This window comes from Candoia aspera, chromosome 7, assembly GCF_035149785.1.
Source record: "Candoia aspera isolate rCanAsp1 chromosome 7, rCanAsp1.hap2, whole genome shotgun sequence".
Lineage (NCBI taxonomy): Eukaryota > Metazoa > Chordata > Lepidosauria > Squamata > Boidae > Candoia > Candoia aspera.
Window position 1 is genome coordinate 34,256,587 of NC_086159.1, and position 12,869 is coordinate 34,269,455.

Here is a 12,869-nt window from a genome sequence, read left to right on the forward strand (position 1 = left end):
AAAATGCAATTGGCTAGATTATGATTCAGTGTTTCATATGAGTACAGCCACACAGCCTTGGGGCTGAGTAAATTCAAAAACAGTAAGCAAGGTGACTTTCCATAATGCCCTTTCTTCCTACTGAATCAAGGAACCTGGAAGCCTAATACCTTATTGCCACACAGAGTAAGGTACCATAATGATCCCTTATCGTCACACAAATGTAAGATCTTCCCTGCTAATGAAAGAAAATATATTTAATAGTAAGAGACGTTTTACCATATTCAGGCAGGGAAGCCATTCTGCTGCCTTTCTCGATGGGGTTGTCGACAGGGCTACAGAATATAGCCAAATCTTTCAGTGATGTTCGCAGTTCTGCTTTCTGGATAGCTCCCATTTTGCAGCACATCTGAGTCCTTGGGCATCTGCCTGCTTGAAGTCTTCCTTGCAAGCTCCTTGGTGCTTCTGAAAGTGGTGAAGTACAGAGTGACCACATTCTAAGCCAAGCACCTCTCTGTTGAATGATATTGCCCCCTCTGTGTGGGAACAACTGGAAGGCTGTTCCTCCTCCTGCATGCCAGGCAACACACGGGCTCTTTTTCACCCACATGATGCAGTGTGCTGCTGCTGTTCTGAAACTGACACTAGGCTTGATTCATTTTTGTAAGTTTCTTCGGAATGCTCCTTTCTACCCGGGGGAAACAGAAATAGCAGGTTTTGCCAACTGCACAGATATATGAAGGACAATTAGGAAAGAGCTGTAATCCTTAAGCAATATTTCCAGTGCAAAATTCACCCTTAGATCATTTTCTATAGACAGGATAAGCACACGCTTGAGCAACAAATGCAGCACAAAGCTCAGTGAGCCAAATAATCTGGTTTCTTGTCTAGATAAGGAGATATTGTATTAAACCATGGTTTAATTATGGATCACTGAAACCATAAATACCTAGGCTTACCCAACATGCTAAGCCATAAACCATGGTTTATAAATCACAATTGGCAAGGTCATATAACACACTAAGCCAAAATATAATAAGCTACATTCCGCTTTAGCATAAAATGTGAACTCAGCTATGAGATTACTGTGTCCGAGCTTTTTCCTATGCAAAAGGAAGTCACTGGTGCTGTGGACTGGAAACGAGGTAAGTTTGTGAGATGGTCACTACAGGGTTTCAGTATGCAGCTCTCTGTTGTGAACACAGGCTTTCATAAAGCTTGATCACAACAAACATTGGTCAAGGAAAAAGGTCTATGGTGACTAAAGGAATAAGGTATTTATTTATGCATTTGTTTATTTTTCAGGTATCCAAAGTGCTGGCTTTAGGTATTCCTTATTTTTTGTTGAGCTTACTTTAACCATTTATATGCCAATCTTCAACATTCACTGTTCCCAATTACAGCTCTAAAAGAAAACATCAAAATACAAGTCAAACAAATAAAATAAGGCCAAAAAAACCACTGAAAAAAATTAATATATAAATGGCAACATATATGACTTTTTTTTTAGAATTTTTATCCCGCCTTTATTTTTTTTATAAATAACTCAAGGTGGGGAACATACCTAAATACTCCTTCTTCCTCCTATTTTCCCCACAACCACCACCCTGGGAGGTGAGTCAGGCTGAGAGAGAATAACTGGCCCAAAGTCACCCAGCCAGCTTTCATGCCTAAGGTGGGACTAGAACTCAGTCTCCTGGTTTCTAGCCTGGCGCCTTACCCACTATTAACAGCTGAGTCCCCTGATGGGAGGAGATGGGTGGGAACACATCGAATAAATAAATAAATAAATATTTACAGAAGACAGCTTCTCAGAGCCCCATTAGTATCATAGCCTTATATGAATAATGATACTGTCCTAAGTGGGATGCTGAGCAAGCCAAGTGGGTCCCATGCTGCTGTGTATAAACTGCAATACTTCAACATAGTTACAGGGCCACAACTAGGGGGGGGGCAACCAGGGCATGTGCCCCGGGCGCCACGCTGGTGGGGCACCAAAATGAGCGCTGGAGGCGCGCCAAAATGGGCGCGGAATCCATGTTTGCCCCGGGTTACACAGACCCTAGTTGCAGCCCTGCATAGTTAGCACATGTACTTGAAAAAAAAGCTCTGAGTTCATCCTTAGATGATTACCATTCAAACAATATTATGACTGGAGATTCCACAGACCCCTGGAACTGTGTATTATACTTTGGGCAAAGTCAGTATACTCAGAACCTTGGCCATTCATTTCAATCAACCACTCCAGTCATATCTGAGGCAACCATAAATGCTTACTTTCAAATAAAAGATTTTCCTATGGTGGTTCTTAACCAAGTGGTGACATTTCTAGTACTAAATGCTTATTTGTGAATCTTTTGGTAAAGGAGATTTTTCATTGGCCAAATGTCGCGTCGCGCGACCAGTCCTTCGCCCTTCGGTCTATGGGATTCCCTGGGGGGGAATGAGCCAACGATTCCCTCGCAAGGGTGAGGTCGAAAAAACAACGGTAGGTACGGGATTCTTTTGTGGTGAGAGACGCCACATCTCAGGAGGTTGCTGGTACTGCCTCCTGGTGCCACGCCCCCACCTCCTTTTATTCAGCAGTTCTATCAGGGCGGGGGAGTGAGTACAAAGAGAATAGGGAAATACAAGTCATGCCCTTATAAGGGAATATACAGCATTCTGAGGCTACGTGAGAGACATGCAATCTAGCTGTGCAGTAATGGAGTCAGGTTCGTCACATTTCCACCTTTTTTATTTAATTTTGTCCTCCCCCCAGAGGGTCTGAGTCGGGGAGCCAGGGACTCTTCAGTCCAAGGAGACCCATCCCAGCGTCCTCTCTCGGGGGGTAGTGTGACTGGGGGTCCTTGTCCATTTCCGATTCACTATCAGAGGACCATCCCAAGAGTGGTGTTTTCTCCATACCTACAGCAGTGACCAGGTGTTGAACAGCAAGCTTTGTCTCGGATACCTCTGAGTCCAATGTATGAAGTCTCTGCTTTAAGAAGCGGAGAACGCGACCCAGCACACAGGGGCCTATGGTGCATACGAGAATCAATAACAGGAGGGGCCCCAACAGAGTGGACAACAGTGTGGTTAGCCATGGAGAAATGCTAAACATATTTTGATACCATGACATGGATTGTTGGCGCTCCAATTCCCTTGTTTTTAAACGGGAATTGAGCTCTTTCATAGAGTCCAATACTACTCCTGAGTTGTCGGCATAAAAACAGCAGTCTTCCTTTAGAGCAACACACAGTCCCCCTTGTTTGAGGAACAGAAGGTCGAGACCCCTACGATTTTGCAAAACCACTTCGGATAGAGAGGTAAGGGAATCTTGTAGCGCCACAATAGATTGTTCGATGGCGCGAAGGTCAGTGTCAATGATAGCACTAAGGTGACGCAGGTTCTGATCATTGACAACAAAGGCTGACACACCGGTGGCGGCTCCGGCCGCACCTAAGCCCAGTAGGACTGATAAAGTTACAGCAGTCACTACTTCGCGCTTAGCCTTGAGGGGGTTTAAGAAAGGTGGAGTGAATGTCGTCGGCATTGGGCCCAACAGGTGGGGACTGAGGGAGAGTGACCTGTCGTTGAATGTAGAATATGTTGCCATAATGAAACCCGGGCCATCCGGCATATATACGACCTCCCCATTTTACACCTGAGTCCCAGGCATTCCCCTGAGCTTTTCCTGCAGCAGTGAATTGTACAATAACCGGATTACATTTATTCCAACCCTGATTGGTCGCGGTGCACTCAATGTCCTCTCTCAACCGAGTGAGAGTGATGTAATCAGTCTTATACGGAGGGGTCCAGTAGATGTGGCCGGTGGAAACGCAGGACCAAGACTTGCAAAAGTAATCTGCTAAGCCTCCGCAGTCGTGCACGTGGTCAGGGCGGGTGTCATGTCCTGGGCACACATACAGGGGATACCTTTTAACGATGGAGTGGCTGGGCGGGGTGCCGTCCAGCCTCCTGTAGGCTGTCACTCCTAAAAGCATTTCTGAAAAGTCAAAATACAGGTTAGGGAAACAAGATACAATTGGGCTATAACAAAAGGAGGTATTCAGGATCTGACCCAAGGCATCGCAGATTGTCCAGGTGATACTGTAAGGGCGATGCGATCCCTGGGCGTCAGATGCCAGCAGGCGTCGTCCCTGCCAACGGGCGGGCTCAGGAAGGGAGAGTTGAAACAAGGTGAGCGTAAGGCGAGATGAGGTGGCGAACCCCTTAATTAATTTTGTTATTTCACAGTGATATTGTCCTAGATCGGTCAACTGTACGTTGGTGATAGCAAGGGTAGTTTGGCGAAAGTGATAAGTGATGGAGTAGGAATCGCCATCTTGGAGAAGAGTGTTGTTGCGAAACCAGCGCCAGAAGGTGCCTTTTCTTTTGATGGGAGAGCGTTGAAGACATTCCATGGCGTTGGATGCTGAGCTGCGGCCGATGGTGGCAGGGTAGCGTAAACGATGGGTTCGAATGAGAGAGGTTGTTTTAGGGTTCGTTGTGAGGGGAGCAAAGATGGAAGAGAGATAACAGAGAAGGAGGGTCAAGGAGGTGCTTGTCAGGAGGCTGCCCATGATATGGCCGGATACAGCGAGCAGGAACCCAGAGCACTCGATCAGGAAGTTGCACAGCAGCGTAGCCTTTTCCCCAGGTGACGAGTTGCGCAGGGCCTTTCCACTCAGGGCTGGGCAGTTGCCTAAAATAAACAAGGGGACGGGAAGAGGGAACTACTGGCTTAGAAAAGTGTCGAGATGCAGCCGTAGCAGGGGGGGTACCGGTAAGATTAAGGAAATTTAAGGTAAACAAGGTGAGATTAAGGATATTTTGTAACATCGGGAGGCTTGGGGGGCCTAAGGCCTTTTTCCCCGTTTGCCGATCAAGGGCATTCTTTAGGGTCTGGTTAGCCCTTTCCACAATAGCCTGACCTTGGCTGTTGAATGGTATACCGAATCTGTGGGTAATGGACCACTTACGGCAAAACTCAGCAAAGGGAGTGCTGACGTAAGCAGGGCCATTGTCAGTTTTCAAAGTTTTGGGACATCCCGATGTGACGAAAGTGCGAATACAATGATTGATTACGTTTTTCGTGGCTTCTCCTCTTTGCAAAGTTGCCAGGATGAATCCCGAATAAGTATCCACAGATACATGGATATACTTCCAAGGTGCAAAAGAGGGATAATGAGTGACATCCATCTGCCATGTGTCACAAGCTTGGATACCCCTGGGATTAACTCCCTCAGGGATGCACTTTGCCTGCAAACTGCAGGTTGGACATTGTTGAAGAATGGCGGTAGCTTCTTGATATGTAATGCCAAATTGGCGCACCAATGCTTTTTTATTTTGGTGGAAATAAGCATGGCTGTCCCCTGCTAAAAGCTGCGGAGGAAGAGGGGAAGAGGCCATAATTTTGCAAGCCTCATCTGCCATGTGGTTGCCTTCGGACAGGAAACCGGGTAGCTGTTGGTGGCTTCTAATATGCGCTACAAACAAAGGGGATGTTCTGTCCTTCAGGAGAGTTTGAAGCTGCAAAAAAAGCGTCATGAGAGAGGGGGGGGTAACAGGGGAAATATATGCATCAAACATGGCCACAGCCATTTGAGTGACATACATACTATCTAATATAACATTCAAAGGCTGTTCTGGGAAAAGGGACAAGGCTAACAGAAAAGCGGCTAACTCAGCCTGTTGGGCAGATGCTTGTGGGCCTGTTAGGCGTTTATGCCATTTGCAATTATTTTGCCATGTACAAGCCCCTATGGTTTTGGAGCCGTCTGTAAAAACAGTGAGGGCTTCCTTGAGTGGCTGCTGAACGAACGGCGAGGTTAGTGTGAAGGGTACTGTTCGCAACAGTTGCAATCGAGGATCAGGGGGAAGATGGCATGACACCTGGCCACACCAGTCCTCCAAGGCATCCTGCAGTGCAGTGGAGTTTTGTAGGAGGGGTTCCCATTGAGTAACCTTAAGGGGAATGTACAGGGTGGAAACATCCAGTCCCATTAGGGCTCTAATCCTCTTCCGGCCTTTCTCAACAAGAGAGGCCATTTGTGCTGCTCTGGTGATGATGGATGTCTTAGGTGTGTGTGGCAAGTGTAGCCATTCTAAAATATGTAGATGTTTGTTATCAGACGTTTGGACAATGATGGCAGTTAATAATTGATGTGTTGAAAGAATGGCAAGAGAGGGTGGTTTGTCAGTGAGCGCACGGTCCACCCATTGGGTCGTAAGGACGGCATTGACCTGTTGTAGGGCATGCAATTGTTGTTCTGTAAGGTACACCTTGTCAGCTGGGTTTGTCAAACCCACTAACGCTTGGAATAAAGGTGATAACATGGGTGTAGTTAAAGCGAGGTATGCGCGGGCCCAGTTAATGACCCCCAGACATTGTTGTAATTGGATCAAGGTGGTCGGCTGGGGAAGCGTGAGCATAGGTAGAAGTGGGGCAGCCGTGGAGGCTAAAACTTTGTGGCCTAGATATTGCATTGGATAACGAGACTGGACCTTTTCTGGTGCAACGTGCAACCCTGCCGTTGCTAGGGTGGCTAAAAGAATAGGAAAAGTTTTTTGAACTGTCCCTTTCGGGCCCTCAGCAGCGACTAAAATGTCATCCATATAATGATACACAAGAAAATGCGGAAATTGGGATCTATAGGGTTGCAATGCTTTATCGACAAAAAATTGGCACATTGTGGGTGAGTTCAACATGCCTTGTGGGAGGACCTTCCACTGGTACCGAGCAGTAGGCTTTGAATTGTTAAGTTCCGGTACCGTAAATGCGAAAATAATTCTGTCCTTTTGTGCCAAAGGTATGGAAAAAAAACAATCCTTGAGGTCTATTACAATAAGGTCGTGTCCTTCCGGAATCAAGTTGGGGTTGGGAAGTCCACACTGCAAAGGTCCCATGGGCTGAAGGATGGTGTTGATAGCCCTAAGATCCTGTAGGAGGCGCCATTTGCCAGACTTCTTTTTGATGACAAATACCGGAGTATTGTATGGGCTGGTGGAGGTTTCGATATGGCCTTCAATTAACTGCTGTTGGACCAAGATATGTAAGGCGTCCAGTTTCTCTTTGGTGAGTGGCCATTGATCAACCCATACCGGCACAGAGGTTTTGAGAGAGAGAGAGAGAGACCCTAAAGGGTCCTGTAAAGCCATTAGGGAAGTTGAATAAAAGCGTGGAACTGTGAAAGCAAGTCACGGCCCCATAGGTTACAGTGCAAAGGCAAGATATAAGGCTTTAGATAAGCTGTAATATGAGAATGAGCAGTCACAGCAGAAAGCCAATGAGAGCTGACCTTAGCGGCCTGTGCTCCGCCTACTCCTTGCACCGAGGAGGCTTCGGCGATAGGCCAGGAGGAGGGCCATTCAGCGGAACGAATGACAGAGACGTCGGCGCCGGTGTCAATCAAGCCTTCGAAAGAGCGACCATTTAGTGTGACAAGGAGGGTGGGTTTAGAGGTTTGGACTGGTTGCTGCAAGGCAAACAATGATGGCATATCAGGAGAAGGGAGAAGTATGAGCGTGGCGACAATTGTTCCTTTATCTAAGGAAAAGCACCTATCTCCCACTCCTGCCAAAGCAATTTGTGTCAAATCTGACGAGTCATACAAATAGGGAGCAGCAACCATTCCCTCAAGCGTGAGCGAGGAGTTGGGAATAAGCAAAGCAGGGGTAAAAGGAGGGAGGGGTTTATGCAGCGTGACAACAAGAGGAAGGGAAAGGACAGCCCCCGGATCGTCATACAAAAGATCCTCTGCCAACTCCACAGGGAAGCTGGTGATGGGTAATTCAGCCTTTGGGGCGGGGTTAGCTGACAACCCCCGATCTAGTTTTCCGAAGGCTGGTGAGGGGAGGAGTTGTTGCGACATTGCGAGGCCCAATGATAGCCTTTGCGGCACCTGGGACAAGGAGTTTTAGGTTTGGAGGGGGGGGGCGGCCCCCTTTGAGTGGAAGGGGGCGCCCCACCTCCCCCGGGTGCACGGCATTGATTCTTAAAGTGGCCCGGCTTCCCACAATTAAAGCAATTTCCATGACGAGTGATTGCGAGGGCTTCCGGGGAATGGAGCTGAGGGGAGGGGTTAGTAGAAGGTAGCGAGGTGGTAATGGCGGCAGCGAGAGCGCTCACTTTATGAGAGGTGGTACCAACGATTCTGCAGAGTTGCAGGAAGTCTGCAAGCTTTACACCCGGTTGATTGACTGCGGGTTGCAGAATGGTCTGACAGTCATGATTAGCGTTAGAGAAAGCAAGTTTCATTAGCAGCTCTTGTTTAGCCGTGGCATTATCAATTTGTCGGTCTAAAGCAATCTGAAGGCGACTTATGAAGGAAGCATATGGTTCATTTGGTTCTTGCATTATTTTCAAAAACGTTTGGGTGGATTGAGAGTCGGAATCATCCACTCTTTTGAGAGCATTCATGGCGCACATGTGAATAATAGCAAAACAACGACGGGGGGAGTTCTGTTGCTGGACTAAGGTTGCGAATTGTCCCTTTCCTAATAATTGATTTGCGGTCACCCCTGCGGGAAGACCTCTTCTAATTTCTACTTCCACCCCTTTGTCGTATTCAGATTGCCACACAACGTATTGCGCCGGGGTCATAAGCATAGAAAAAAGCATTTTCCAATCATACAATAACATAACAGTGTTAGCAGTAACTAAAGAGTCTAAAACTCCCCTAGTAAAAGGAGAGTGCAAGCCGTAGGTGGTTACAGCATCTTTGATTTGTTTCAAAACCTTAAGTTCAATATTGTTATACAAATTTCCTCCCGCCGCCCCTAGGCCGATGGTCATGGGAAAGGCAGAGGGACTCTCCATTTCCAATGAGAGGGGGGAGGAGAGGAGTTCAGTGATGGCGCCTCCTAGGGGGTGGTGTTGAGGGGAGTCGGGGGTTGGAGCTGAAGGGGGAGGAGGAACGGCTGGGTATGGAGGGGGTGGTGGTGAGGCAGCATCGAGATGGGCGGCAAGAGGGGGTGGGGTTTTTGGGCCGGGAGGAGAAGGGCAAGTTTCCGGGGAAGACGGGGGAGGGTAAAGAGTGTTGATGGCCGCCATAACAGCCTTCCAGGCAGTCAGAATAGGCACGGGTGCTCGTGGGGTATCATGAAAATATTTTCCTATCCTTTCCCAAGTGGATGCTTTGAGCGACCCCTCTGAAGGATAGACAGGGCAGTGTCTCTCCATGTACAGTAGGAGTTGAGTCACCGAATTTTTTGAAATGGGAAAGATGGTCGTACCGTTAGCCTTTTGACAAGAGTTAGCCTTCTTCACTAAATCATAAAGTTCGTCCCTATGAACTGACGAAACTTTGGAGAGTGGGGAGCCCATTACTTACGATTGCAGAGCCTTTGCCAGGTGCGTAGTAACGAGAGTGAAGGCAGTGCACCTCTAGACAGAGATCACACTGTGAGACCGAAGGGATCCCGGACGAGCCCCCAGTTGTCGCGTCGCGCGACCAGTCCTTCGCCCTTCGGTCTATGGGATTCCCTGGGGGGGAATGAGCCAACGATTCCCTCGCAAGGGTGAGGTCGAAAAAACAACGGTAGGTACGGGATTCTTTTGTGGTGAGAGACGCCACATCTCAGGAGGTTGCTGGTACTGCCTCCTGGTGCCACGCCCCCACCTCCTTTTATTCAGCAGTTCTATCAGGGCGGGGGAGTGAGTACAAAGAGAATAGGGAAATACAAGTCATGCCCTTATAAGGGAATATACAGCATTCTGAGGCTACGTGAGAGACATGCAATCTAGCTGTGCAGTAATGGAGTCAGGTTCGTCACAGCCAAACATCAGACATACTGACCTTGATCCTATCTAGTTTTCTTTTAAACTTCTATTTTATTATACAACAAAACACACACTGCCATGAGCATGAGGGTCCCCAAAATATTTCATTTCTACTATAGTTAACATAAAGGCTGGAGCATCCATGTGGGGGAGGGGAAGTGGGGACAACAGTGTCCAAACAGTGGGCAGGACCAGATGAGCAGAGGCCCACCTTCTTTTACATGTGTGTGATGTATATTAAAAGGGGGCAGGTCTTTGATCTCCTTGCCATTTTGACAGTATTAACCACCCTGTGGATGTCCCTGTATAGTCTCCAACAACTGAAGCCTGACTCCTACTATTTGGACTTAGACATGTTGTTTTATTGCAACAGTACAGAAGCAGTAACTAGTTTTTACCTTGCTTGGATCAGCTAAGATCAGCTAAGCTGGCTAAGTGCTGCGGTCTGTTGTGAGCCTATCACAGCTGGGACTTAAGAGAACACAGTACATGTTTGTTTGGTGTAGTTTGCTTCAATTAAAAAAAAGCATGGAAAGCTTTTTTTTTTTTTAACTAGGGCATAAAGAAGTGTCTGCCCAGTAAACTGAATAGAAAAAAATAGGCTCAGGAAGCAAGTCAAGAAGATTAATTTTCTTTCTTTTCCCCAATATATCTTCTTCTGTTTTGGGTAAATAAATAGGTCACAGGTGTTTCAACACCCCACACAGACATGCATTCTGCTGTGAAATAGAAAAGCAATAGAAGAAAGACCCAAGACCCCTCAGGTACATTTAATACAATAAGAAAATACCAATGCATCTTCTGACCACCCCCTTTTCTGGTACAGTGTGGCTGTACACATCTAAAATGGATATTCATAGAGGATACTTCATGAGTGGTTTTTTGATATAGTGATTATCCAGCAGTCTAATTTTCTAAATGAAAAATTTTAAAAAATGCTTCTTCCATAGATTCTCCACTTTTGGTCCTCCACACAATCATATTAATGGAGTCCTTGGTGCTCTCTAAGCACCAAGGACTCCACAGTTCAACCCTGAGCTACAAATATTTGCTTCGATTGGAATCATATTAATTGATATGATTCCTCTTGCCTTGAGGAACAGTCTGTTGCAATCAGAGCAAAGCACTTGAGAACTGCTGGTCCTGAATTAGAGCTCTGGAAGGCCAGCCTGAGAGAGGAACCAAGTGAAACTAAGCTTTGTACTTGAATCAGAGAAACCAATATTCCCTCCTCGTCCAAGTAGTTCAATAGGTGACCTTGTACCATTTATTCTCTTACAGAATTGTTATGTAGATAAGATGGTAGGGTTCAACCAAGCATACTGCTCCAAATTCCTAAAAGAAAAGATAAAATAAAAATACAGTAAGCAATGATCTGGATATGGAGCTTCCATGAGCAGAAATCCACACATGGAGTGTGTCTATTGGAGGGAAGAAAATGTTCACCACTTTCATCTTCTCCCTTTGCCCCTGAAAATCTGCTCAAGAGGAGATCTGACTGACTCTTATTAAAGCAGGATCATGAACAGGGGGTCTGCAGGGTGTGGTAAAAAAGTCAAGATGGCAGCCACAATGGTGCAATCTGAGCTCCATCTTTTTAATGTGCATTGCATTGAATAATTTTATGATGAACAAAGTGGCCACATGTTTTATTGCATTTTTGTTACTACTGGGAGGTGGTATTCTACATTTTTAGGTATTTGTATTCTGTGTAAAACACCCTTAGTACTGGGGAGGGATCATAGCCTAGAAATATTCAGTTACTTTTCCCCAATTTTGGGGGAAAAGGAATACTCATCTGATACAGTTGCCCAAATTTCTAAGTATAAGACATCAGTGGTTTCATGCAACACTAGTGGAAAAAGCTATTGATAAGGGGGAGAAAGGAATTACAGAAATCATGTAGCACAGGAGATAAAAACAGTCCTTTATATAGAACAGTGTGGAAGATATGGCAGGGAGGTTTAGTGGCATGCATCTCTTTTTGCTCATGCTTATAGATTATATTCTAGTTAAATCCATTCCTTTCCTATCCTACTTATCTTAGTTAGTTAAATTATTATTTTCCAATAATATGTATCTTGGCTTAAGGTAGATGCATGATTTATAGTAAATATGTCTTCTTGCTATTTGGTAAAACATTTCTTAGGTTTAAGAAAGATGTATCTAACTTTGAATTATATAATATATAGCAATACATTCTTTATTATCCTTCTGATAGGGAGAAGGGACATAAAGGGACTATTATTGCTGGTCCGTTTAATAAACCCCTGTATCTTTTCCCCAGTGGCATGCATATTGTCTTTGAATCAGAACTAAAGGCAAAACACGCTGTTCTACAAAGTGGCCAGTTCTAGACTGACACATAGGATGAACACTTGTTCTTAATTTATTCTTGTTTCACCTTTCCCTGATGAGCTGTATGTTTATCCATTCTACATCAACATTCTTGTCTATAAAGATGGATCAGTTTCTATTAAAGACTTTTCATTCTCTTCCACATTTTGAGATTGGTTACTAAATTGCCATTGCTGGTAAATTTGTTATGAACCAAAATGTTGACCTTACATTCCTGATATCAGACATTTAGTATTGTATTTTATGCATGGAAATTCTACTCTGCAGCCCAGTACAGTCAATGCAACATTCTCATTGATTTTTATATTGTACTCTCAGAGTTAATACAAGGAGTCTTTGAAGTAGCAAAAATGCTGATGATTTGTTTTTTTTAAAAAATGCTGTGGATGCATTGCTGTTTTGACACCAGTAATAAGTACTTTCCAGGTATTACAAAGGTTCAGTTCTGTAATATATACACATAATTTATGATACCCTTATTTCAATGCTAGACTCAGCAGAATAGAGTTGCCATAGGGCATACTATTCATCAGAACAACACTTGGTAGTAATTATATTTTTCCAGCTGCCATCACAGAGGCCAACATAGTGGCTCATAGCATTTGGTGTATGGAAGGATGATTGCATCACTTTGGCTAAATTGGTAAGAACAATGTGGACAAAGTGTTTTTTCCTATCCTATCAAATCCACAGGTTTTTAATAAAATATTTTATGGGCAGATAAAATGAAATTGATCTTTATTTATTAAATTATTAAACTATTAAA

The 12,869-nt window shown here is 45.1% G+C and overlaps 1 protein-coding gene across 1 annotated transcript in view; it reads right to left on the minus strand.

Annotated features, from left to right (window-relative positions):
• Positions 1 to 392, minus strand: part of ANO4 (anoctamin 4) — a 97,091-nt gene extending 96,699 nt beyond the window's left edge. The window contains exon 1 of the mRNA XM_063308111.1: positions 259 to 392. Coding sequence (XP_063164181.1) covers positions 259 to 388 — 130 coding nt within the window. The 5' untranslated portion in view covers positions 389 to 392. The remainder of the gene's footprint in view (positions 1 to 258) is intronic.
• Positions 393 to 12,869: the final 12,477 nt, after the last annotated feature.